The sequence below is a fragment of the Tenrec ecaudatus genome, chromosome 1 (genome assembly GCF_050624435.1).
Source record: "Tenrec ecaudatus isolate mTenEca1 chromosome 1, mTenEca1.hap1, whole genome shotgun sequence".
NCBI lineage: Eukaryota > Metazoa > Chordata > Mammalia > Afrosoricida > Tenrecidae > Tenrec > Tenrec ecaudatus.
In genome coordinates this window covers 5899550-5924866 of record NC_134530.1, presented here as the reverse complement: position 1 = coordinate 5924866, position 25317 = coordinate 5899550, and the positions used below count along the sequence as shown (strand labels likewise).

At 51.2% G+C, this 25317-nt stretch overlaps 1 protein-coding gene across 1 annotated transcript in view; it reads right to left on the bottom strand.

Moving 5' to 3' along the window:
• The window catches only part of CATSPERD (catsper channel auxiliary subunit delta), a 61009-nt gene that overhangs the window by 2316 nt on the left and 33376 nt on the right, over positions 1-25317 (bottom strand). The window contains exons 14-18 of the mRNA XM_075530463.1: positions 16744-16822; positions 15081-15133; positions 10182-10256; positions 5098-5229; positions 1372-1549 (exon numbers count right to left, since the gene is read on the bottom strand). Coding sequence (XP_075386578.1) covers positions 1372-1549; positions 5098-5229; positions 10182-10256; positions 15081-15133; positions 16744-16822 — 517 coding nt within the window. The remainder of the gene's footprint in view (positions 1-1371; positions 1550-5097; positions 5230-10181; positions 10257-15080; positions 15134-16743; positions 16823-25317) is intronic.

The following is a 25317-nucleotide window of genomic DNA, read 5'->3' as shown; positions in this document are numbered from 1 at the left end:
GAGTTGTTTTTGCTTTGTTGCATCTGTATATCTAATCTATATATTTGATCTCCATACCTGTACCCATATCTATATATGCCCAGCCCTTGTGGCATAGTGGGTCACGCGTGACGACGAGGCTTTCGGCTTCAATAAAGAGTTACTGTAGGAAGCCCACAGGGGCCGTAGGACGCTGTCCTATGATCAGGATGAGTCAGACTCAGTGGCGGTGGCTTTTTCGTTTTTAATATAGGGTTTCTGCGACTATGTATTTCGCATGCGGAAACTGTTGAGTTTCAGGCGCGTGTGGCTTTCAAGCGAAAACAAAGCGGGTAACCCACGTGCAGCCTCTGCGACCAGCACGCCCAGCAGCGGGGAGGCTTGCCCAGGTCCGACGCTTGCCCAGCTGGGAACCAAGGGCAAAACGAGCCTCCTCCGGCCCCGCCCCTCCGCCGCACGGACGCCGCGGATGCGGGAGCGAGCGCCACCTGCTGGCGGCCCTGGCTGAGTGCCTGCACTTGACCTTGAGCGGCTCACTGGCCTCCAGGCCCCAAACCTGAGCGGGCTGCTGGCCTTCACTGGGTCCTTCTGCATGGACTGAGGGGAACCATAGAAGCACTCGCCAAAGAGTTAACAATGAAACATTTTTTTAAAAATGGAAGGGAAAGAAGCTGTGAATGTAATTGGTCCCTTCATGATGGGTCCAGGAAGCCCCGGTGGTGCAGTGGTGCCTCGTGGGGCTGCTAATCGCAAGGTCAGTAGTTCAAACCCATGGAGACCCATGAAGCGCTTTATTCCCATAAGGAGTTACAGTCTGGAAACCCACAGGGACAGGCAGTTCTCCGGTCCTTATAGGACCACTAGGGAGTCAGAGGAAACTCCAGAGCAGAGAGATTTATTTTTGGGGCGGGGTGTGGGGGTGTGGGGGGGGGGGGTGGGTGGCAGCTCAGCCATCGGAATGCCACCATGGTCTGCTTCTGTCAAGATTTGCAGCCTCTGAGTCGCACAGGGGGTGGGGGTGGGGTGGGGGTGGTGTCTCCTTTGTCCTAGAAGCCTGTCCCTGGGGCCTGCAAGTGCTTTAATGAGGCTGCAATCCAAAGGTTGCCCGCTCCAGGCCACCCTGAGGTGCCTGGGTGGTGGTGGGGGGGAAGGCCTAGCGACCTGCGTTTTATCTGGTGCCGCTCAGCTCTAGTCTGACGCACGGGGCAACGCCTCGGATTTTACTTTATAAAGAACGAAAGAAGGCTTGGACACTCGCGCGAGTGTATGGAAGGTTGCCAGTTTTCAGTCATGCTCAGTCTCCTTGGGGGGAGTGTCCCCGAGGCCCTGCCCCGCCCCACTGCCCAAGCAGCCCAGGCCATCTGCGTGCAAGTGTGCCACGGGGAATGTCACCTCTCGGGACCAGCGGAAAGGCAGGCCCTCCTTGGCTATGATGGTGCTCCAGTTCTGCGGCTGCCATTTGCAGTTGGCGGACTTGGCGGTCAGGGAGTACGAGTACGTGAACATCCCGTGCACCTCCAGCAGGACAAACTCGGCGTCGACCACCTCCAGAAACTGCCCGTTTTTCCACCTGGGACACACGCGCGCACGTGAGCGCAGAGCGCAGCGCTGCAGAGCCAAAGGGCACCTCCACCGCCAAGGCCCATGGCCCGTGTTTGCTTCCCAGCAGGGGTGAAAAAAGGGGTGAAAGGGGAAGGAGAGCTTGAGTGGGGGGAGGGGGAAAGGGGATGGAGGGGTGGGCGGGGCCTGCAATACCCAACCAAACCAAGACCCATTGCCATCAAGGCTTTTATAGGGCCCGGGCCCAACTGTCCCTGTGGGTTTCGGGTACTGTAACTCATTTTTTCCCTTTCCCCCTGATATCGTAACTCTTAATGAGAGTAGAGTCTCGTCTCTCTCCCACGGAACAGCTAGTGCTTCAAACTGCTGACCTTGAGGTTAGTGGCCCAATGCCCAGCGCCACCAGACAAAAGAACAAATAAAACACCTCGTGGCCATTGGGTTGATTCCGACTCATAGCGACCCGATAGGACAGGGTAGAACTGGCCCCTGTGGGCTTCTGAGACGGTAACTCTGGATGGGGGTGGGGTGGGGTGTAGAGAGCGCCGTCTCTCTCCTGGTGGTTTCAAACTGCTGACCCTGTGGTTTGTGGCCCAACATGTCACCCCCACTGCACTGAGCAAATCCTGGATGGGTATCTATCTATACATCTTGGCTGCCAGATAGGACTTTTTCTCTTCCGTGTTGGCATTCCGTGGAGGTGGTGTGGGATGGGCGTACACAGACCATGTCCCAGTTTAACTTTCTCCACTCAAGTCCGTGACTCGGATGTGGGACGTTGTCTGGGTTGGACAACCCTGTCCTCCTCCTTTTCGGAGTGGACACCGCTCCCCATCCCCTCAGCTTCCTACCTCACCTTTCCAGTTGCTGTCAGTCAGTCCAACGGCAAAGAGAGAGAGTTCTTTTAAAAGCACAGTGCCCACGGAGGGCACACTGTGCCAGGTTCAGCCGGTGTGGGTTCTACGGGGTATTTCAGGCTACAGGGCTTAAAGAGTGAGTCCCTGGGGGCAAGAGTTTCAGGGGTTACACTGGATTCCTCGCCACGCCTTCAAAATTCTCTTCCACAATCAGGCGTTTCTTGGTTGAGGTTTTACTGTTAACAGTGGCCGTGTTCTGAGTGAACCTTTGCAAACTAGCTTCTCATTCAGCAACCCGCACAGTATTTTGTCTTGTGGTGTTCGTGACAAGCCCCTCGGGACCCACGCGGTGGCACTGCATCTTGTTGTGGTTAGGTGTTGTCGCCGTCTGCACAAGCTTCTTATGTATGACCCCGTGGATGCAGCCACTGTGTCCACCCCTCTTGTCCAGGGCCTTCCTCTTTGTCTTGGCCCCTCGACTTTACCAAGCATGATGTCCTGCTCCAGGGACTGGTCTCTCCTGACAACGTGTCCGAAGGATGTCAGACGAAGCCTCACCATCTTTACTTCTAAGGCTCATTCTGGCTGTACTTCTTCCTAGCTAGCTGTGCTTGTTCTTTTGGCAGTCCGCGGTCCTGTCAAGATTCTTCCCGGCACCATGACGCAAATGCATCGATTCTTCTCCAGTCTTCTTTATTCAACGTCACAAGCCTAAGGGGCTATTAAAAATACCATGGGTTGGGTCGGGCGCACCTAGTCCTCAAAGTGACAACCTTGCTTTTCAATACTTAAAGAGGTCTTGTGCAGCAGATGTACCTACTGTAATATGTCCTTTGGAATTTTTGGGGGGTGGGGGAACTGTTGCTTCCATGAGCATTGATTGTAGATCCAAGAAAAATTAAATCCTTTACAACTCCCACCTTTTCTCCATGTACCGTGATGTTACCTGTGGCAGTTACAGAATCTCCTGTCAACTTGCGAAGGGGTGGAGTCTAGCCTGTCAATCAGGTTGCAGCTTGATGACCTCATTTGGAGGTGGGAAGGAGATAGATAGCTCACTGGAGGCCAGACACACACTCTCTCTTTCGTCTCGCTGTGAGGCATTCCTGTTGGCAAGCCACGTGGAGCTACGCTGTTGGCAGCCAGAGCCTTTGGAGCTGGAGGAGCCCCGTGGAGACCCACGCCAGCACTGAGATGCTTCCACTGCCACTGGACCCACAAGACTTTCCACCCCTTGGCCTGTGATTGTCCTGCATTTGGCCTCATTGCATGCGCTGCCTGAGCCTGCAGAGGAATTTGTAGATTGGTATCGGACATTCAGGCTAATATCAGATTTATGGACTTGATCTGGACTAGGCTGGGATGTTTTCTTATTATGCAATTACTCTTTATCTAATGCTCTTTCCTATACCCATATGAGTGCCCATGACTTTGTTTCTCTCGCCCACCCAGACTCACGCATTACCTGTTGGTCCACCTGTGAGGGTTTTTGTCTTCTTTACACTGAGTGGCACAGGCGCAGTGGATGTTTAGTGCTGTCGAGTTGGGTTGGACTCACAGCAACCTGATGGACAGCAGAACAAACCACCACCAGGCCCCCCAACGGTTCGTATGCTGTAGCCGCTGTGTCCCTCGGTCTTGTCCAGGGCCTTCCTCTTGTTGGCTGACTCTCCACTTCCCCGAGCACGGTCTCTCCTGACACCATGTCCAAAGAGCCCGAGAGGCGGTCTCCCATCTCTGCTTCCAAGGAGCATTCTGAGTGTAGTTCTTCGCAGAGGGACTCGCTTGTCCCTTGAGCTGTCCGTGCTAAGACTCTCCGCATTCTTCTGCAATGATCCTTCTTCAGCCTGTCTGTCAGTGTGCCGCACTGTGGTGACACGGATGTCGCCGGGAGGCCGGGAGCCGTGTCACTGGTATTTGGGTGACACCAGCAGGGTCACCGCACGTGAGCAGCTTTCAGCAGACTTTTCAGACTGCGGAGGCGGCACAGACTGCCCCCTGATGGATGGCAGTGGAACGGGAGCAGATAGCTCCGTGGCAGGTGGTTAATGTCCACGGGGCCACTAGCAGTCCTTACTACTCACCCACCCATGGGGGGGGCACGGGGGGCTGACAGAGGGATGCAAAACACGAGTGCAGCTCCAGATCGTAAACTACCCAGACTTTCCTGGACCAGTTGACACTAGAGGGCTCCCCAGCTCCACTGCTCCGAACCCAGCCCATCCCCTGAGGTCACCTTGCAGTGGGGGTAACTGGGCTCCTAAAAGAACAGGGATCCCCTCCGAGCCCATGGAACTTCTTGGAGACATCATCTCTGGGAGACCAAGGGGCTGGGAATGGAATGCAGGGAGGGGAACCCCCAAGGAGAGATGGTGAGGAGATGGTTGGGCAGGCACCTCCGCTCTGGGTAAGCGTTCCCCTGGCACACATGAAGATATGCCCACCAAGAGAGAGAATCTCACGCAGAGGAGGAGGTGGGGGTGGGGCATGGTGGCCAAGCAGAGCCCTTGGAGACGTGTAAAGTTGGGGTGTAGAGGGGATGGCTGTGCCGAGAGAGGGGAAGAGGCAGGGCCCACATTCCAGGCAGAGGTCCATGGGCGAGGGCAATGAGGGGACCAAAGGGCTTGGGAGAAGGGGGAACCCTGGGACAAGGGGATACCCCACACTGCCCCCGCCCCCCATCCCACCCACTGGGTCTTACAGTTCCACCACTGGCTTCCATGGGTGGTCGTAGTAGAGGAGAAGCGGGCAGCCGAGTATGTTGTAGGGGTAATATGCAAGCAAGTCTTTGTTGGCCATTTTATGATGCAGGTACTTGGGGTTATAGGCCTCCCTGTGGAGGGTGGGGGGAGTGAGAAAGAAAGAGGACGTGCCGGTGAATTTTGAGTCAACCTGACTGGGCTCTGGGGCCTTGGGACAAGGCCTGTCTAATTCTCAGTTGGGGAACGGTTGCATGTGATTCAAGGAGCCCCGAGCGAGCAGCAGGTAAGCGCTTGGCTGCTAACCGAAAGGGCTATGATTGGACCCCACTGGCAACTCCGTGGGCGAGAGGCCTGGTGACCGGATTCCCTCAAGGTGTCACCCTTGGGAACTCTGGGACAGCTCCACTCTGTCCCCTGCGGTCGCCAACCGCCCTCCCCCCCCTCCACGTGATTTAAGTCAGTCGGACCTAAGTAGAGCAGACGAACTCCTGGGATGTGGGTGGGCCTGGTCCAATCAGTTGAAGGCCCAAAGAGCAAAGAGGGAGTTCCCTTGTGGTGTGCTCCACCTCCGGAAAACAAACACAATGTTCCACTAGAATGTTATCCCCGGCTCCTGGGTTCTGCCCTACAACCAGCAGGTCTAGGGATGCAAACCAGCAGGGGTCCCCCACCTGTCACACCTGATCTTGAACACCGGAGCCCTCCCAACCGAGGTGCAATATGGACCTCTTCCAGTCCGTTGGCCGGTTACTGTCTTCCAGATTTCCTGGCACAGAGGGTGCTTCCAGTGCCCCACCCGGCTTGTGGAAACATTTCAATTGGTATTCCATCAATTCCTGGAGCCTCGTTTTGGGACGATGCCTTCAGTGTGGTATCATATGCTACCTCCAGACTTGGTGGAATGCCCACCTGTTTGTTTTTTTTTTGTTTTGTTTTTGGCACTGGGATTCTGTGTATTCCCTCCATTGTCTTGTGATGCTTTCTGCGTCGTTCAGTATGTTGAATCTATGGGGATCCTTCAATGGTTCAACTTGAGCCTTGAATTTTTTTCCCCTTTTTCTTTCTTCGATTCTTTTACCTTGAAAAATGACAAGTGCATTCCTTCCCTTTGGCTTTCTCGCTCCAGGTCTTTGCATGTCTCGGGACAATGCTTCCCTTCGTCTTCTAGGGCTACCCTTTGAAGTCTGCTGCTCAGCTCTGGGACTTCATCGTGTCTTTAATTTTGCTTCAGCTACTCTCTCTACCTTCAGAATAAGCTGTAGGGTTTCTGTGGACATCTAGTGTGTGTGTGTGTGTGTGGTAGTTTCTCTCTTTCCTGTCTGCAGTGGAGTGGACCCCAAGCCTGTTTGTCTGTCAAATTTGTCACCCTGTGGTGGCTTGTGTGTGTGTGTGTGTGTATGTGTGTGTGTATGTGTGTGTATGTGTGTGTATGTGTGTGTATGTGTGTGTGTATGTGTGTATGTGTGTGTACGTGTGTGTATGTGTGTGTATGTGTGTGTATGTATGTGTATGTGTGTATGTGTGTGTATATGTGTGTGTGTATGTGTGTGTGTGTGTGTGTGTGTTGTTGAGATGCTGGAAGTTGCAGTCACTGGTGTTTTCATTACAAGGAGATGGGAGGAATACATAGAGCCCCTGTGCCCAAACTGAAGGAAGACGTCTACGCAGCACTGAAGGCATTAGCAAAACACGCCGCTCCGGGAATGGTTTCAACAAGGGGATGAAGCCCTGGGAGCACCAGCTGTCCAACGAGTGAGCGGGAAAGAGGACGTCAAGCCCTTGCTGCTGGAGGCCGAGGACGGCAGCCTTCGGGATGGCCAGCAACTCCCTGTGCAGAAGACCCAAATCCTCACCGCTGGGCCGCAAGGCAGCCTCGTGGAAAGGGGAGAGAAGGTTGAAGTTATCAAGGCTGTTTCTCTTGGATCCACATCCGTGCCCATGGAAGCAGCAGTCAAGAGAGCGTGCGATGCATTGCCCTGGGTGCCTCCGCTGCACAGGACCCCTTATCAAGTGTTGAAGGGCAGGGGTGCTCCGTTGAGGACTGAGGCATGCTGGACACAAGCCGTGGCCTTTCAATCGACTCCTGCGCTTGTGACATTTGGACACCGAGTAAGGGAGACCAGGGAAGAATCAGTGCGTGTGAGTCATGGTGCTGGCGGGGAATGCTGAAGGAACTGTGGCCTGCCAGGAGGACAGGCGGATGTGTCCTTGCAGGCGGGGCAGCCGGAACACCCTTAGGAGCAAGGAGGGTGAGCCTTCATCTCACGCAGACGAGTCCCTGGAGCAGGACGTCATGCCTGGTAAAGTGGAGGGGCAGCGGAAAAGAAGGCCTTCGACCACATGGACGGAGAGTGGCTGCAACAAGGGGCTGAAGCCTAGCAGTGATTGGTGAGGATGGTGCAGGACCAGGCTGTGTTTTGTTCTATTGCTGTGAATTGGATCTGACTCCTGCACCCCCGAGCCCCAAATGAAGTCTGTTAGCTTGGCTCGGCTGTGAGCCTGTTCTCTGTGTGGCGATCCAAGGTCATTATCCTGTGTGCCTGGAACCCTCACCTCTCTGGGGTTAACGAGAGACGGGAGACAGGATTCGAGATGGTTCTGTTCATGAGGTAGGAGGTAACCTGCAGGATCCCTTAGGAGATATCAGAGGGATTCAAGCAAGCGAGCAGAAACCAGAGGCATCTCCTCCCACCGTGAAAGAAGAGTTGGGAGGAGAGGACATTCTTTGGAGCCCCGGGAACTTCCCAGCACCCGGGGAGACACCAAGGGAAAGGCTTCCCCTGGATCCAGCGCTTTGGGTTGGGACTTCTCACCTCCGGAGCCATCAGAGAGCACACCTCTGTGAGTGAAGGCCACTCACGTGTGGCCTGAGAGAACCAAGACACCTGTGCTGCCTTCCCACAGGACATCTCGATGGCATTCCTTGTGTGCCCACTCCACAGAAAGGGGGCCCGGCAAAGTGCAGACGGGGCCACACACCATCGCCCCGAAGACGTTCAGTCCAAACAGTGGCATCTACAGTCCCCCAAGTGAAAGCAGCTTACACACGCCAGGTCAAGAGGGGCGCATGGAACGAAGGGTGTCATGGCTGGCATCTGCTGGACTGCCACTGATGGCAGAGACTAGCTTACCTGTGTCCCGCGGACCATGCAGCGACATGTCATAAGCAACCTGAGAGCAACGAGTGAAAGGGCAATCCCAGAGCACTCGCTGGCGCTCCTGTGAACCTGTGTGCAGGGCAAGACGCGGTCATTCGAACAGAACGAGGGGAAACCTGCATGGTTCAACGTCAGGAGCGGTGTGCGTCAGGGTTGCCTCCTCTTGGGACACTTATTTGGTTTATAGCTGAGCAAAGCATCCGGCAGGCTGGACCACATGCAGAAGAACATGGCATCAGGATGGGAGGAAGGCTCATCAACGACCCGCAGCAGGAAGTGGAGCTTTTGGGACTCAAATCCAGGTTTGATCTCAAGACTCACACTCCCAACGGGTCCAGTTCACGACCTCTCTTGGGTGAACGATATAAATACTATACAGCGAATAATGCGGGACAGCGAATGAGGAAGACCAAGGAAGAATCTATGCGTTTGAATTGGGGTGCTGGAGAAGACTGCTGAAAAGATAGTGCTGGAAGAAGTCAGGCCAGAGTGCTCCTTAGAGGCCAGGAAGGCAAGATTTCATCTGACATACTCTGGACAGGCTGTCAGGAGAGACTGTCCCAGGAGAAGGACATCGTGTTTGGTCAAGAGGAGGGACAGCGAAGGCGGAGAAGACCCTGGATGAGAGGGACGGGCACAATGGCTGCAGCCATGGGCTCAGGCACGGGAGCCACTGTGAAGACAAGACGGCGCAGGGCCGGGCGGTGTTTCCTTCTGTTGTGCCCGGGGTCCCTACGGTCAGTCAACGCCATGGCACCTCACAACAACCAGAAGTTAATAACTGATTTTAACTGCACATGTCATTTAAAAACCCCCTGCAAAATACGGAGGAGACAGTCTTGCTTCCTGAAACTGAGGAGGACCCGGCGCACTGACTGCTGAAGATTGAAACCTACGGCCTTCAGCGTGGATGGCAACACAACACGAAGAAAACAAAGCCCCCACAGACTGGACCGATGGGGGACATGGTCACACGTGGAGAAAGGCGGGAGTTGTCCAAGGTTCCATTTGACTTGGCCCTTGTCAGTCCCCATCAGAGGGAGCAGTGAACAACCACTTTGGTCAAAGCCCTCTTTTCGAGTTTCCAGAAGCCCAGGCGTCTCTTCGAGGACTCGAGCGAGCCTGATCCAAGCCACGTTTCCCAGCGCCTCACGTATCCCTGCCCTTGACTTAGGGCGGCAGGAAGAATCCTGAAATGTGCTAGGGGCCGAGGGAAGCGCGCACAGGTCTGTCTGTGAAGAAGTGTGGCCAGAGAGCTCCTCAGAAGCGAGCCTTGGGCGTGTGGTCAGGAGAGACCAGTCCCTGGAGGAGGACAGCGTGCTTTCTACAGCCGAGGGGTAGTGACATGGAGGAAGGCCCCTGGACAAGCTGGGTGGACACTGTCTGCCATGGTGGGCTCAAACCCAGCCATTGTGGGCACGGTGCAGGACGACACCCCTCCCACCCCCCACAGCGGGATCACTCAGGATGGGGAGGTCCCACAGACTAAGACAGGCTAGGGCTGGCAGTGGACTGGGGGAAAACTGCAGGCCCCCAAGAAACAGTATCCAATATGTCGCCCATCCCAATGATGGCACAGGGCTGGCCACGCTGTGTCCTGATCCCGAGCGGGCAGTGACTAATGGCAGCAACCCGGAGACCTATAACACCCAGCCGTCCCCAGTTCTGCTTCTCTGGGGACCCCTGGGTAGGACAGACAGCAGACAGCCCCTTATCTTCATCCTGTAACAGAGGGTTCATTTCAAGCGTCTCACCCTCGGGGACCCCTCGTGCTGGGCTCCGCCGCCTCTCCCTCGCCCTGCCCTTCCAGCGGTCTCTCTCTGACAGTGGCTGTCTGAAGTCATTTTCCGCCCCTCGTGGGTGCAGCCCCCTCCCCCTGGGAGCAGCCTTTGCGGGGTGGGGGGGTGGGGGCATCCCAGGCTCACTTTTCGATGGTGTAGGTGTAATTGTCCTGCAGCACCACAGGGTCCAGGATGCCCTTGAAGCAGGCGGAGAAGTTGCTGCAGGCAACGAGAACGGGTCAGAAACTCCGAGCCCCGAGAGAAACCCAGGGGCCGTCCTCTCCAGCAGACGGCTCACAGGGGGCGCCTTTGAGCGACAGAAATGTGGTTCCTCTTATAGAACTTGGGGCGCTGGCTCTGGGGGAAGGCCTTCTTTCTCTGTCGGCTCTGGGAAGGTCCTTGTGTGCAGCGGGGCCATGTCCCTCTGGGGCAGGGGTCCTCAAACTTTTCAAACAGGGGGCCAGTTCACTGCCCCTCAGACCCGTTGGGGGGTCGGACTATAGTTAAAAAACAAAAACTATGAACAACTTCCTATGCACACTGCACATATCTTATTGTGAAGTAAAAAAACAAAACGAGGCAAAAACACCCGGCGGGCCGGATAAATGTCCTCGGCGGGCCGCACGTGACCCGTGGGCCATAGTTTGAGGACACCTGCTCTGGGGTGTTCTCTACACACAAACACACACACACACACGCGCACATGCTTGCTTCTGAGCCTGACCTGCTCAACCACTCAAAGGCGAGTGACTGAACCCCGAATATTGTGCCAATAGGGCCCTGTGAGCTTAACAAAGGATTACCTATGCTCAGGTGGGATTCTGTCTATCGCCCCATCCCGGCATCCTGGCGGAGCCTAGACCCACTGCTGCCCAGTCCGACTCAGACCAGGAGGGCAGCAGAGAACCGCCCCAGAGGGTTTCCCAGACTCCGAACGCTTGCCGTGGCAGCAGACCACCACACCTTTCCTCTGGGCACTGGCTGGTAGGCTTCCAATTGTCCACTTTCAGCCCTTGGCCGAGTGCCTTGCCACCACGCCAGTGGCAGGCTGACCATGTATATTTGGCGCAGGGGCAGGTGTGGTGAACAGAATCCAATCTGATGCATGGGGACTGGGGAATCTGAACCCCTTTCAAAGGCTGAGCAAGTGGGTCACCCCCCAGCTAGGTCCCTCTGCATCCCACAATGCATGCTGATGCTGGCCCTGTGTTTGGGGGGCTGCTTTGGGCAGGAGCCCTGGACACACCCGACCCATACTCTGGGCCTGGCCTGGCAGACCCAAAGCCAGGGGTCCTGTGGCTTGGTGTCAGCTAGAATGGCCGCCCCTTTCCCACTCCTGTGGGACATTCCCATAGACCCCAGGGGCACAGTCTTCAAGCCCAAGGTCAGCGGTCATCGCTCATAAGCCTGGGTAAAGGATGTGGCGTTCAGCTTCTGCGTCCTTGGAAACCCTCGGGGGCAGTTCTTCCCTGTCCCCTGGAGAGGGGAGCGACAGTTGGAACTGACTTGCCGGTCAGTCATGGAGGGGACTGGAGGGGACTGGCAGAAGGCCAGGGTGACTAATAACAGGAGATGGTTGTGGCACTGGGCGGGCCATTGGGGAAGCTGTCCCCCTGCCACTGTGACCAGAGTAAGAAGGAGGGATCAGGCAAAGGCTGTCCCATCAGGAAAGCGACAGGAGACTTGGTGTCGCACTGGGGGGACCCTGCTGAAGGGGGAGGGAGGGGCTTCCCCCCACGTTAGACACCTGGCAGGTTAGACACCTGACAGGGCCTGAGGTTTGTAACCATCAGGTGTGACTTCGGTAGCGGAAAAAGCAGCTAACCAGGCTCCAGTGGAGTCGAGGGTGCCCGTGCTCACGTCGGACGCCAGGTGACGACAAACCAGGTGCTTTGACTGGACACAAAGGAGTCCGGGTGGCACCGTGGGGTCCGATTGGACCCCAAAGGGAAATGGTATTTCTGGTACATGCCACCACCTGGGTGATCCTGAGCACACGCCACGTGCAGGGAGCAGGACCAGCAGGACAAGGGCCATCTGACCCAGCTCAGTGGGGAGGGAGGGTGCTGTTGTGACATGGGGCAGTCTCTTTCTTTGCTCGCTTCTCCTTTCTCCTTCCTCCCTTCGCCCCTCCCTCCCTCCCTCCCATTCTTTACATGTTGTTTATTTTAAATGTTGTTTATCAATGTGCCACAGAATTGACCTCGGTGTCCATTCCCTCGCCCTCCTTTCGTAACCCTTCAGATCGGTGAGCAGGTCTGATGGGTAAGGAATCTGGAGGGACTTCTTTCCTTCCTCCCCTCTCTTTCCTGTGCCTACTGGAAGTTTCCCCTCTTTCCCGCCCACGCTCGCTTGTCTCTTAAAGTTATTCTTGCTGGTCTGTGTTGTTGTCAGTTCCTGTGGCGTCCACTCTGACTCCAGCGACCCCGTGTGTGCAGGTGCCACGGCTCCATAAGAGTTCAAGGCAGTGACCGTTGGGAAGCAGACTACCAGGCCTGTCCTTGGAGGTGCCTCCAGGGGAATTGGAACTGGCTAACTTTTTAGCTCGTTGTTGGGCATGTAAAGTTAGTATCACCCAGCCACTTTCACACTGATTCTGGGGACCAGCTGTCGTTGTTTAGGTATATGAATAGATTTCCTCTCCACCCTCTTCATGGCAAGGGCTTCTTGTTTCTTGGTTTTAAAAGCCTTGCTCACATATTTTTCTCTATATAAGGGAGCTTTAAAAAGTGTGTGGGGAAAATGGAATTCAAGGATGGTGGGATATCCCCACAAACTATCTGAAGCTCCCGTGTATAATATATGAACAAAGCTTTCCCGTTCTGAAAAAAATGAATGTTGGTAGGATCCTAGATCACCAGCTAGCTGTTCACTTGCCCTGGTGAAGTGGAAGGCTGGAGTTGGCATCAACTAGCTGCTGGGAGCTGGCAGTTCAATCTTTAGGAATTTGTGAGTTCACTGACACCTTATGTTTCTAGCATAAAATTAGCTCAATTCAACTCAACCCAAGTAAACCTAACCCAATCCAACGCAACACATCACAATCCAGCCCAAACCAACAGAACACAATACAACTGAAGTAAACGCAATCTAATCCAATCCAACAAAACCAACCCAACTCAACCCAATCCAACCCAACACAAACCAGCACAACACAACTCAACACAACACAACATAACCCAACCCAAACCAACACAACACGATAAAACTCAAGTAAACCAAATCTAATCCAATCCAACACAACTCAACTAACCCAAACCAAGCCAATCCAATGCAACACAAACCAACCCAAACCAGCACAACACAACACAATACAACTCAGCACAACACAACACGATCCAACACAAACCAACACGAGCGAACACAAACCAACGTAATACAATACAACTCAACCCAGCTCAATTCAAGTAAACCCAATCTGATCCAATCCAACCCAACCCAACCCAATACAATAACTCAACCCAATCCAATCCAACGCAACACAACATGATCCAGCCCAAACCAACATGACACAATACAACTCAACCCACCTCAAGTAAACGCAATCCAATCCAATCAACACAACACAAACCAACATAACTCAACCCAAGTAAATCCAAACCAACCCAATGTAATACAGCACATGACACATCTCAACCCACGTAATCCCAACCCAGACCAAGTAAAAACCAACCCAGTCCAACCTAAATAAGCCTAACTCAAACCAACCCAAGTAAAACCAACCAAGTAAAACCCAAATAAGCCTAACCCACACCAACCCAAGTAAAACCCAAATAAGCCTAACCCACACCAACCCAAGTAAAACCAACCAAGTAAAACCCAAATAAGCCTAACCCACACCAACCCAAATAAAACCAACCCAGTCCAACCCAAATAAGCCTAACCCACACCAACCCAAGTAAAACCAACCCAGTCCAACCCAAATAAGCCTAACCCACACCAACCCAAGTAAAACCCAAATAAGCCTAACCCACACCAGCCCAAGCTCACTATTCTCTAGTCCCCACTCTACAGATATGCCACGCCACCACTCAGAGCTTTTAGAAGCAGTGACATTTACTTTTTATGTCACGGCACCTGCTGCTTCGTAGCTGCCCATGGGGATTGCTAATTTGGAGTATGCCTGACCTGAGCACACCTGCTGCCCCTCACTGCCCCCTGAATTGGGACTACAAGAATCAGAGTGGGTCGCTACACATTTACCAGCGCACCACTGCCTGAACGGAGAGGAGAGCAACATGGATGGTCTGCTCTCTAGGAAAGCCTTGGATAAAACCCACTGCCACTCAGTCTTTTCTGGTGCACAGCTGTAGATGCTGGGGGACAGTTTTTTTAGACATTTAAGCGAGAAAGGAAAAACAATAATACCTTGACAATTGTCATTAAAATGAGGATTAGGAGATTGAAAAGAGAGCACACGGTTTGGAAAAGAGAGGTGAGTGGCACCGATGTTTGTGAAGGAAGGGGAACGAACGTGCCACAAACCTAAATTCAAAGTCCTGCTACTCATTATTTGCCTTTCATTATGAAGATGCTGGGCTGCTAGCACCGAGGTCAGCAGTTCGGAACTACCCACCGTTCTATGGGAGAAAGATGAGACTCTCTGCTCCCATAAAGAGGTACAGTCTTGGAAAGCCATAAGGGCAGTTCTACTCTGTCCTACAGTGTCGCTATGAGTCCCGGTGTGTTTTGATGGAGATGTTGAACAAACAGAAGTGTAGACAGAATAATTGATACTCTTACCTGTGCATCCAGCACTCAATCCCATCAACACACTCCAAATTCTTTTGCTCCAATATAGATAGAGCCTCATCCAATCCCATCCATCTATACGCTCTCAATTTCTTCTCCCCCAATATTCTTCGGCTCTCCTCCAATCCCATCCACCTCCAGATCCGCACAATCCCCTCTCTTCCAATATCCTCAGAAGCTCACACAATCCCATCCATCCACACACCTTCGCGCCCCCCTCCTCCAATATCTTTCCACGCTCACCCAGTCCCATCCACTCCCACATGTCTCCTACATTATTGACACACTTACTTCTGAACGATGATCTTTTTGTCCAGGTCACATCCAATCGAAATGAGCGCCGTCTACAGAGAAGAGAAAGAGAGACTCTGACCCAGGAGCTTCCCTGGGATCCAGGCACAGGAAGGCCCATGTGAGGGTCAGAGTTTGCTTCACACTGAGTTGGCATCCATACTGAAGACTGCCACCCTTGATCTTCATCAGCAAGGGCTTCCAGTCCTCATTTTCAGCAAGCAAAGTTATATCATCTGCATATTGCAGGTTGCTAATAAGCTATGTCATCTGCATATTGCAGGTTGCTAATAAGCCTCCCTTCAATCCTGTTGCTGAATGCTTCTGCATATGTGGGGGTACCTCCCTAAACTCTGGATTTGTTCATTTCCAAAGCTATGTATTTATTTAATTTTTTTTTACAAAACAATCGTATCACCTTCAAAGTACTCTCGATGACACTTAATACATTTGACAAATCTGCGATTCCATTCTTGGAAACATTTCTCAAACTCATCTGTTTGGATGGCTGACAGCAGCTCCCTCGTTTTTTCTTCACCTTTTCTACATCGTCAAAGCGCTGTCCTACCATGTTCCTCTTCATTTGAGGAAACAAAAAGAAGTTTCACGCGGTGAGGTCAGGTGAGTACAACTGGCGCACTGAGATGGCCGCGTGAGCAGGTGCAGTTGTGGTGGCAAAACCAGTCCCCCGTCTGCCACAAACCAGGCCTGTTTTGAAGCACACTGTCACGCAATCTTTTTAGAACCTCAAAATAGAAATCTTGATTAACAGGTTGACCTGGTAGAATGAACTCCAAATGCACTGCGAGTTGACATTTTTCTCTGTTTGGGAAGTTGACGGATATCAAGAACAAGGTTTGCTATCAATCAACATTTCCCCTTTGTGGCCATTCATTCATTCATTGAAATCATTTCTACTATTGAGTTTTTCCCATAGTGCTGTGTTCAACGTCACAACAGTTTCTGCGGCATATCTCCTCCAGCAGGTAACAAAATTTCACAGCCGCACACTGTTCTCTTAAACCAGCCATTACAAAAACCGAGGTTCAAGCAAAACTGCTTTGACCAAAAAAAAAAAAATCATGGTGAGCAGAGAGAACCTTCCCAGGTGACGTCACTGTGTACGCCAACTCAGAGCAAGCTGCTCGATGCTCGCCTAGCAGGAAAATGTCCTACTATGCAAGCTCTGCTCCACCCAGTAAAATTCCATTTTTTGGAGGGTATGCCCTTGTATTCCCGAAAAGAGTTACAGTCTCAGGAACTCAGAGTGACCCTGTCCTGTAGGGAGGGTCACTATGAGTCAGAAGTGACTCTATGACAGTGAAGGTTTTATTTTGTCTTTTTTTTTTTCTTTTTCGGTGCATCCTGAACTTCCTCTGTTAATACCATTGGCTCTTGATCACATTCGACCTCCCGAAATGGCTGAACATTGGCCAGTTTTTTTTTGGTACAGAGACACAGCATATTCCTCCCACCTTCCTGTGATGCTTCCTGCATCCTTTAGTCCTTTGCCCACAGAATCCTTTCAGTGGCAACTGCATTGCAGCCTCCAGTTCGGATCTTGAACGAGGAGTCGGCCAGCCCCTCAAGGAAAGTTGGCCTTGGCCTGCCACCATTATTCTTCCATGACTCGGACTAGAGGCCAGTCAACATGGGGACCTACCATTGGCTGGAAGTCAATGCAGGCGACTTCCTTGTTGGCCATGTCCACAGTGATGGTGGATAATGTGGGTCGTTTAAGGCTGCAAAGGAAACGAGAGCATGTATGACTGGACAGAACACTGGACAGAAGCATCACAGTAAGAAGTATTGGCTTCATTCACTTATTCATTCACTCACTTATTCACTTTAAAATATTGACTGCGGATGCTGATGTGGCAATAGGCGCACACTCTGATCTTCCACTCCTTGAGTTTCTAGCTCTAAATAAGCTCTGTTAATTAGTTCAGTCTCATTAGGAAGTGTGCAATCCTCACCACAGTCAATGGCATCTCACTTTTATTACCACTGAGCAACATACGGTGATCTTTGATGGATTCTTCCAACAGTTTCTATAGCCTCTGAACCTTGTTCTGGAGTGGAGAGGCACTGAAGTGAATGGGAGAGACGATGCAGTAAAAGAGATGAGCATAAAGTTCCCAAGGGCGGCTCAAGAAGACAAAGTAAAGTATTGTAAGGAGATGTGCAAGGACCTGGCGCTAGAAAAGCAAGTGGGAAAAACGTGCTCAGCTCGTCTCAGGCGGAGAGAACTGAAGGAAAAGCAAACAGTCCCTCCAGCTCTGAGCCGCAATGTTGAAGGAGTCCATGTGCAAACTATCGAACGACGCAGAAAGCATCGCAGGACGGTGGAAAGGCAAGGGAACAACAAGTGATCCAAAATCAGTGGCAAAGAGGGTGTGAGAGGCCTGGTAGGGGTTGACCAAGGGCAATGTCACTGAGAGAAATTACTAAAACCCAAATGAAGGCTAAGCATGATAATGGGATAAGAGGAAAGTATAAGGAAATAGAGGGAAAAAATAGGCAAAGGGCATTTATAGAGGTCTAAATACGGGCATGTACATATAAATATATTTATATATGATGATGGGGAAATAGGTCATGCATATATTTATAGGTTTAGTATTAAGGCAGCAGATGGACACTGGGTCTCCACTCAAGTACTTCCTCAATGCAAGAACACTTTGTTCTACTAAGTAGGCATTCCATGATGCACACCTTCCCGACATGATCACTCAAGACAAAGCAGGTGCATAAGCAAATGTGGTGAAGAAAGCTGATGGTGCCTAGCTATCAAAAGACATAGCGTCTGGGGTCTTAACGGCTAGAAGGTAAACAAGCAGCCATCTAACTCAGAAGCAACAAAGCCCACATGGAAGAAGCACACCAGCCTGTGTGACCATGAGGTGTCGAAGGGGTCAGGTATCAGGCATCAAAGAACCAAAAAAATCATATCATTGTAAATGAAGGGGAATGCAGATTGGGAACCCAAAGCCCATCTATAGGCAACTGGACATCCCCTTACAGAAGGGTCACGGGCAGGAGACAAGCCAATCAGAATGTGATGTAGCAACAATGAAACATACAACCTTCCTCTAGTTCTTAAATGCTTCCTCCCCTGCCCTACCCCCACTATAAGGACCCCAATTCTACCTTACAAATCCAGCTAGACCAGAGTATAGATAGACTTGTAAAGATAGGAACAGGAAACACAGGGAATCCAGGACAGATGATCCCTTCAGGACCAGTGAAGAGAGTGGCAATATTGGAGGGTGGAGGGAAGGTGGGGTAGAAAGGTGGAACCGATTACAAGGATCTACATATAACCTCCTCCCTGAGGGACAGACAACAGAAAAGTGGGTGAAGGGAGACATTGGACAGTGTAAGACATGAAAAAATAATAATAATTTATAAATGATCAGGGTTCGTGAGGGAGTGGGGAGCAGGGAGGGAGGGGGGAAATGAGCAGCTGGTACCAAGGGCTCAAGTAGAAAGCAAATGTTTTGAGAATGATGAGGGCAACAAGTGTACAAATGTGCTTGACATACACTAGATGGATGTATGGATTGTGATAAGAGTTGGATGAGCCCCAAATAAAATGATTTTACAAATAAAAAGAAGATAGAAAGGATACAGAGTCCCTGCAGCATAAAAATGACTGGTTGGTATTCAGCCATTTCAAGAAATAGTATATGATCAAGAACCAATGAAACTGAAGGAGTCCAAACTGAACTGAAGGCATTTAGCACAACTGTTCACCCCAAAACAAGATTTCAGGAATTCATGGAATACCAATCGAAATATTTCAACACACCCATGAAGCCGTGGAAGCACTCACCGGAATGCGCCACGAAATTTGAAAGACAGCTCCCTGGCCAACAGACTGGAAGAGATCCACGTTTATGCCCATTCCAAAGAAAGGCGACCCAACAGATTGCAGAAGTTATCCAACAACACCAGGCATGTCACATGCAAGTAGAATTTTCCTGAAGACCCTCCAACAATGATTACAGCAATACGTTGGCAGGGAGCAGCCAGAGGTCCAGGCCGGATCCAGAAAAGGATGTGGACCCAGGGACATCATTGCTGATGTCAGATGGATCGTGGCTAAAAGCAGAAAACGCCTATGTAGAAGCCACAGGAGCGTGGACCAAGAGGCAGCGCTTGGGACAGATCCAGAGAACGCTGTGTGGTTGAAATCAGGAAAGCTGTGAGTCAGGGCTGTATACGTTCATCACTTTGATTGACCTGTATGCTGAGCAAATAATCTGAGAAGCTGGACTATAGGAAGAAAAACATAGTGATAGAATTGGAGGAGGACTCACTAACAGCATTGTGGTAGGTAGGTTTATTGTGCCAACCTGGCCAATAGAAACTCTTGGGATTAATAAGGTCACAGTTTGATTGGAGGGCAAAGAGAAAAATGACTTGGCAAGCCCCGCCTCTCTCTCTCTCTTGCTCCCTGGTGATTGGACCAGCCTTAGTTCGTTGCCTTAGCTTGCGAGCTCACTGCCTGTGGGACACCCAACCCGTGAACCGTGTCACCGGAGCTTGAGGTTCCTTTGAGACATGCTTTGCCACGCTGCTGGTGTGTACATCGCTAGAGCTTAGGACTGTCAGATTCTGTCATCTGGCTGATGGCTGGTGACCTGCCCTGCTGTTTGCTGCCTGTGGCCAGACTGCCTGCATTGCCCTATAGAAGACTCATCTGTCTGCTTCTTTGACCTAGGACTAAGAAACCCTCGTGATTTGAAGGACTTCCAGTATATTAACTGTCCCATGGAAGTGAGTTGAACTGAGCCCTCTGTACTGCTGTGTGGACTGATTAGCAGTTATGTTTCTTCGTGCTGTATAAATCTATCCAGCAAATGGCACAACCTTGCTTGCTGAAAGTGAAGAGGACATTAGGCATTTACGGATGAAGTTCATGGATGGCAGCCTTCGGTATGGATTACAACTCAACTGTGGCAACTACATAATCTCCTGACAACTTAAGTAAAGGGATGGGGCCCAGCCTGTCAATCAGGTCATTGCCAGTAATGTGTCTGTGTGGGCGTGGCCTTCTCCTGAGGATTCTGGGAACTCCTATCTTCCTCCCTGGAGGCAGGACACACACTCTCTCTGTTTGACATTACTGATGACAAACTCCATGGAGCCACAGTGACGGTAGCCAGAGCCCTGGAGATGCTTCCACCGCCACTGGACCCACAGGACTTTCTACCCACCGGCCTGTGATCTTCCTGCATTCGGCACCATTGCATGTGTTGCGTGAGTCTGAAGGCGAATTTATAGAGTGGTATCAGCCATATGGGCTAATATCGGACTTATGGACTTGATCTGGACTGGGCTGGGATGTTTTCTTAATATACAATTATTCTTTGATATAAAGCTCTCTCTTATGCACCTATGAGCATCTCTGGATTTGTTTCTTTAGTCAACCTGGACTACCACATCAACATAAAACAAAACAACTGGACCAATAAACAACATCCTGATGCATAGAGAAAAAGATGGGCGTTGTCAAGAATTTCATTTTACTCGGATCTATAACACAGCCCAACCAACAAATAGATTCTTTTTTATTGGTGTCCTCATTTTTAGGCCTGTTCCTGGGGTTATGTGGGGCCCTGATTCAGGAAATTGCATTAGATAGACACCATCGCCGTTAGTGTTTTAGATACGCTGTTCCGCGATATTTTTTAGCTATTATGTTATGCTAATTTTCATCCTCGTTTTAAGTATGAGAAGAACTCAGACCTCCAAATCACAGGACAAGACAACGCTAAGAAATATTTGAAAAAGAATTAGGTGTTAAGGGTCTTCCATGGGAAGCTATATATGGACCCATGGTGGCTAGTGGGTTGTGCACTGAGCTGTCCGTCGGAAGGTCAGTGGTTCAAACCCACCAGTCACTCTGCAGCCTTTCAAAGATTGAAACGTTTGGAAACCCAAAAAAGGTAGTTCTTCTCTGTCTGACCGGATCACCATGAGTTAGAACCGAGCAGATGTCAGCGAGTGTTCCTGTCTGGTCTGGAAGTCTGTGAACTACACAGAGACTACAGCTCGAGGAGAGCGGGAAATAAACATGGCACTGAAAAAGCACCTCTGCAGAAGGTGCGAAGGCCATTTAGAGCGTCGAAAATGTCAGCCTTCATCGTCATTTTCCACAAAGGTTCTGAAGCTCTAAAGTCTTCTTCAAAGCATGCAGCAAACATTTCGGAACGCGTTTCAGAAGCTGTAGACGACAAGGGCTCACTCGTTGGAAAAGTTGCAGAGGTGAAGCTGACTCCAACTTTCTTGATACGAAAATTCTGACTCTTCTCTTTTAAGAGTTTCTCTGCCCGCGGCAGGGACCCCACCCCCCAGGGACTCCACTCCCTTGTCCTGCCCTCACCTCCTCCTCAACCACGCATGACACACCGGGTCAGGCTGAGGGTGAGACATCCCTTACGTCAAAACTGAATTAGACAGAAACGCAAGAGAGACATCCGCTGCCTTCCAGAGAAGCCATCGACCTGGAGAAGCGGGCGGGCAAATCGTCCTGAGGCGGCGGCCCCAGTGTGCACCGGACATCCCACAAACACTGCCTCGTTCTTGATCTTCTTTTTGCTGTTGAACTTTGTACGACGCAATGAGGTTGGATTGGGCGTAAAAGAGCGCGCTTCCTCTTTTCACATCAAAGACCTCCTGACTGTGAAGGTGGCGACCTTCGGCCTGGCTGGCTGGCAGGGAAGGAGGAGAACCCGCATGCTGGTGAGGGAAGGAAGCAAGGGGCTCGGGTGACCGGGGATAAATTGTACGGAGTTAGAGCAAAGCGGGTCCAAGGTGTCCTGCAGGTGTGAAAGGGAGTTTAATCAGAGTGTCGTCTTTCTTTTGTTCGAATGCACATTTTTAAGAATGTGCAAATAAGAAGTTTTAAAACCTGAAAGAAAACATCAAAGGAGTTTCTGGGCACGGGTGGCCAAGTTATGCCATCTTCCAGCAAGACTGGCACGTTTTAATTGGAATAAAGGAGTTTGGACGCTGACAAGCCCACTTGGGGTATCAGAACATTTTCACCTTTATTCTGGTATCAAACTCACTGCCAGTCCATTTCGACTCCGAGTGACTTTAGGAGACAGTGGAGCTTCTGTCGTTTCTGAGGTTGTGAATCTTTATGGAGCATGACGTTCATAAAGTCTTGTCTTTCTCTCGCAGAGTGGCTGGTGGGTTCGAATAGCTGGCCTTGTGGTTAACTTCAAACACATAACCTACTGTGCCTTCAGGACTTCCCATCTATTACTGTATAGTAACTCTTGTTTCTGGTTCCCTTTTAAGATAGCAAATTGGAACTGCCTGCTATTTAGTTCCTAATAAGGGCGAGGGGGTGTTCGAGGAACAGTCCAAGTTCATGTAACGTGCCCAGTTCAAAGATTTCTTTGGATCAAAGGACACCATGTGAAGTATCTCTGGACCTGAATATCGACTACGACACAAAGCGCTTTAAAGAATAGTCTCAGCGAAGAATATTGGAAATACCACGGACTGCCGGAACAATGAACCAATCTGTCTCAGAAGAAGGACAGCCAGAGTGCTCCCTAGGCAGGAGGACGGTGAGAGCTGGGACATGTTGTCAGGAGGGGCCAGCTTCTGGAGAAGGATGGAACATTTTGGGAAAACAGAAGGCCATCGGATTAGAGGAGATGGGTTTTGACCCCTTGGCTGTAACAAACATCATGAATGTGACTGCAGTGCAGGATCCAGCAGCATGTTGCCCTCTCGTACGTGGGGGTTCCATAAGTTAGGGCTGGACAGACCCGAGCAGCAATCTTCCGTAAGGCTGGATCACCAGGCTCATGATGCTGTGGTCCTGCTGGGTCTCTGTGAACCAGTAACCTTTTGGTTAGTAACTGTGCACGAAACAACTTCACCAGTGCAAAATCGTCTCCAGTGAGGACCCTGGCTCGGTGGTCTTTTTCCCCCTGCCTACTGAGTCTGTCAGATCCTAAAGGTAGCATCTTAAAATCTCCCAAGGTGATTGCTTTAGTCAAGATCTCCATGTGTGTCCAGCGTTATTTGCCTTGTGTATTTGCCATGTTGCTTGGAGCATCGAGATTTCTCTTTGTAGAAAGCACTCTTGGCTTTGAAACGATATCTTGTAATCATATTGCCATGGCTGTTCTTTTGTTTGTGTTTGTGTTGGGTTGCCTGATGAGATTTTCCCGATTATCTTTATCCATCCTGTTACTCCCCACTTTTGCCAATTAATTCCACATGTGTCCTTCCTCCCTCCCTCCCTTCCCCCCTGCCCCCCCCCCTCTTTGCTCGCTCTAGGAGTCTTATCTTTTCACTGGAGGATTCAGGCTTCTGAATCTGATTGTGGTAGCTCCATGATTTCATGTCAACTTGAAGATATATAAAAGTGTAGGGGTGGGGTTTAGCCTGTCAATCAGGTCGCTACCTGATGGCCTCACTTGGAGGTGCCGATGGAGATAGTATTGCTCTCTGGAGGCCGGCCTCTCTCTTTCTCTCTCTCTTCCTTGACCCTCCTGCTTGCTGGCCACTCTGAGACAGGCTGGAGCCCTGCAATGTTTTCCACTGACTCTTGAACGCAAGACCTCATACCCACCAGCCCGAGATTCTCCTGCATTCTGCATCATTGTGTGTGGTTCTGTGAGTTTGAAGAGGGACTTATGGACTAGGATCGGGCTTAAGGACTTGAGTTGGACTGGGCTGGGATGTTTTCTTGATATATAATTACATCTTCATATAAAGCTCTCTCTTATACATAGGTCAGTGTCACTGTGTGGTAATCACCTAATCTGGTGTCAATTTAAGGATTAAAAGTGTAGGGGTATTTGAGAATGATGAGGGCAATGAATGTACAAATGTGCTTTACACAATTGATGTATGTATGGATTGTGATAAGAGTTGTATGAGCCCCCAGTAAAACGATTTTTTTTTAAAAAGAGTGTAGGGGTGGAGTCTAGGTTGTCAATCTGGAGATAGCCAATGAGACTTCTGTGTGGGCATGGCCTTCTCCTGAGAATTCTGGGAAATCTGGTACTTCCTCCTTGGAGACAGAAAACACCTCTCTCTGCTACTCCCTGGGAGACACTGCAGAAGACAAGCCACATGGATGAAATTAGACCTCAAAAGCCAGAGAAGCCACAGAGAGGCCCCTGCCAGCGCTGAGATGCTTACAACGCCACCTAAAGACTCTCCCCACTGGCTGGTGATCGTCCTGCATTTGGCTTCATTGCATGCGTTTCGTGAGTCTGAAGAGGACTTTATAGATTGGTATCAGACATATGGGCTACTATCAGACTTATGGCCTTGGACTGGACTGGGTTGGGATGTTTTCTCAATGTTCAATTCCTCTTGTATATAAATCTCTTTCTTATACACATATGTGTGTCCATGGATTTGTTTCTCTAGTCCACCCAGACTCACACACACTGGATTTGTTTCATTACCAACTCAGTCTAAGACATTGCTGAATGAATCACACACATCCCCGAGACCACGTACACCCCCTACCCAAACCTGGTCTTCCGTTGTTGCCTGTCTTGGTGATTGGGAGCCCTCTCCAGCATGTAGGTAAACCAGAAGACCAAGCACCCTTGGCGCGCCCCCAAGGTCTCCCCAACTCTCCTGTCACATCACCCCGTCCAGCCCAGGAGCCTGTGGTCTCTTCTTGGAGCACTGTAACACCCACCCAGCCCACCTGCACCCCATTCTCGCTGCCCTCTGACTCATTCCCACCCTGCAGCGGCTGGGGCATTCCGTTGGCATGCAAGTGTGAGACCATCTGCTGGGCGTCGCCTTGCCCCATAACCCTTTCCCTGTCTTCACACCAAGGTCTTCTGCCAATTCTTCCTAGGGTGCCAGTTCCCTCCTGTCTCGGGACACTGGCACAGGCTGGTCCTCTCCCAGGCACGCCAGTCTCCAGAATGGCCACTGGTCCTGCGGATCGCTGCCGAGGGGCCCCCTCCTTGCGCAGGCATTCCTGGGTGTCACTGCCGACGGTGAGCCTCGCCCTCCCGCCCCACATAATCACTCAGGGGACCCGGCCCTTTCTTCTGTCTTGCCAGATGCCGCCAGCCACGTGATTCCTTTTGACACGATGGCAGATTGGGTGCTCAGGGGCGAACGGAAAGGTCAGAGGTTCTAACCCGCCCCCCCCCCAGTGGTTCCAGGTGACGAAGGCTTGGTGAGCTGCTCTGGTGAAGATGTTGTGGTTGTCAGGTGTCCTCCGGTC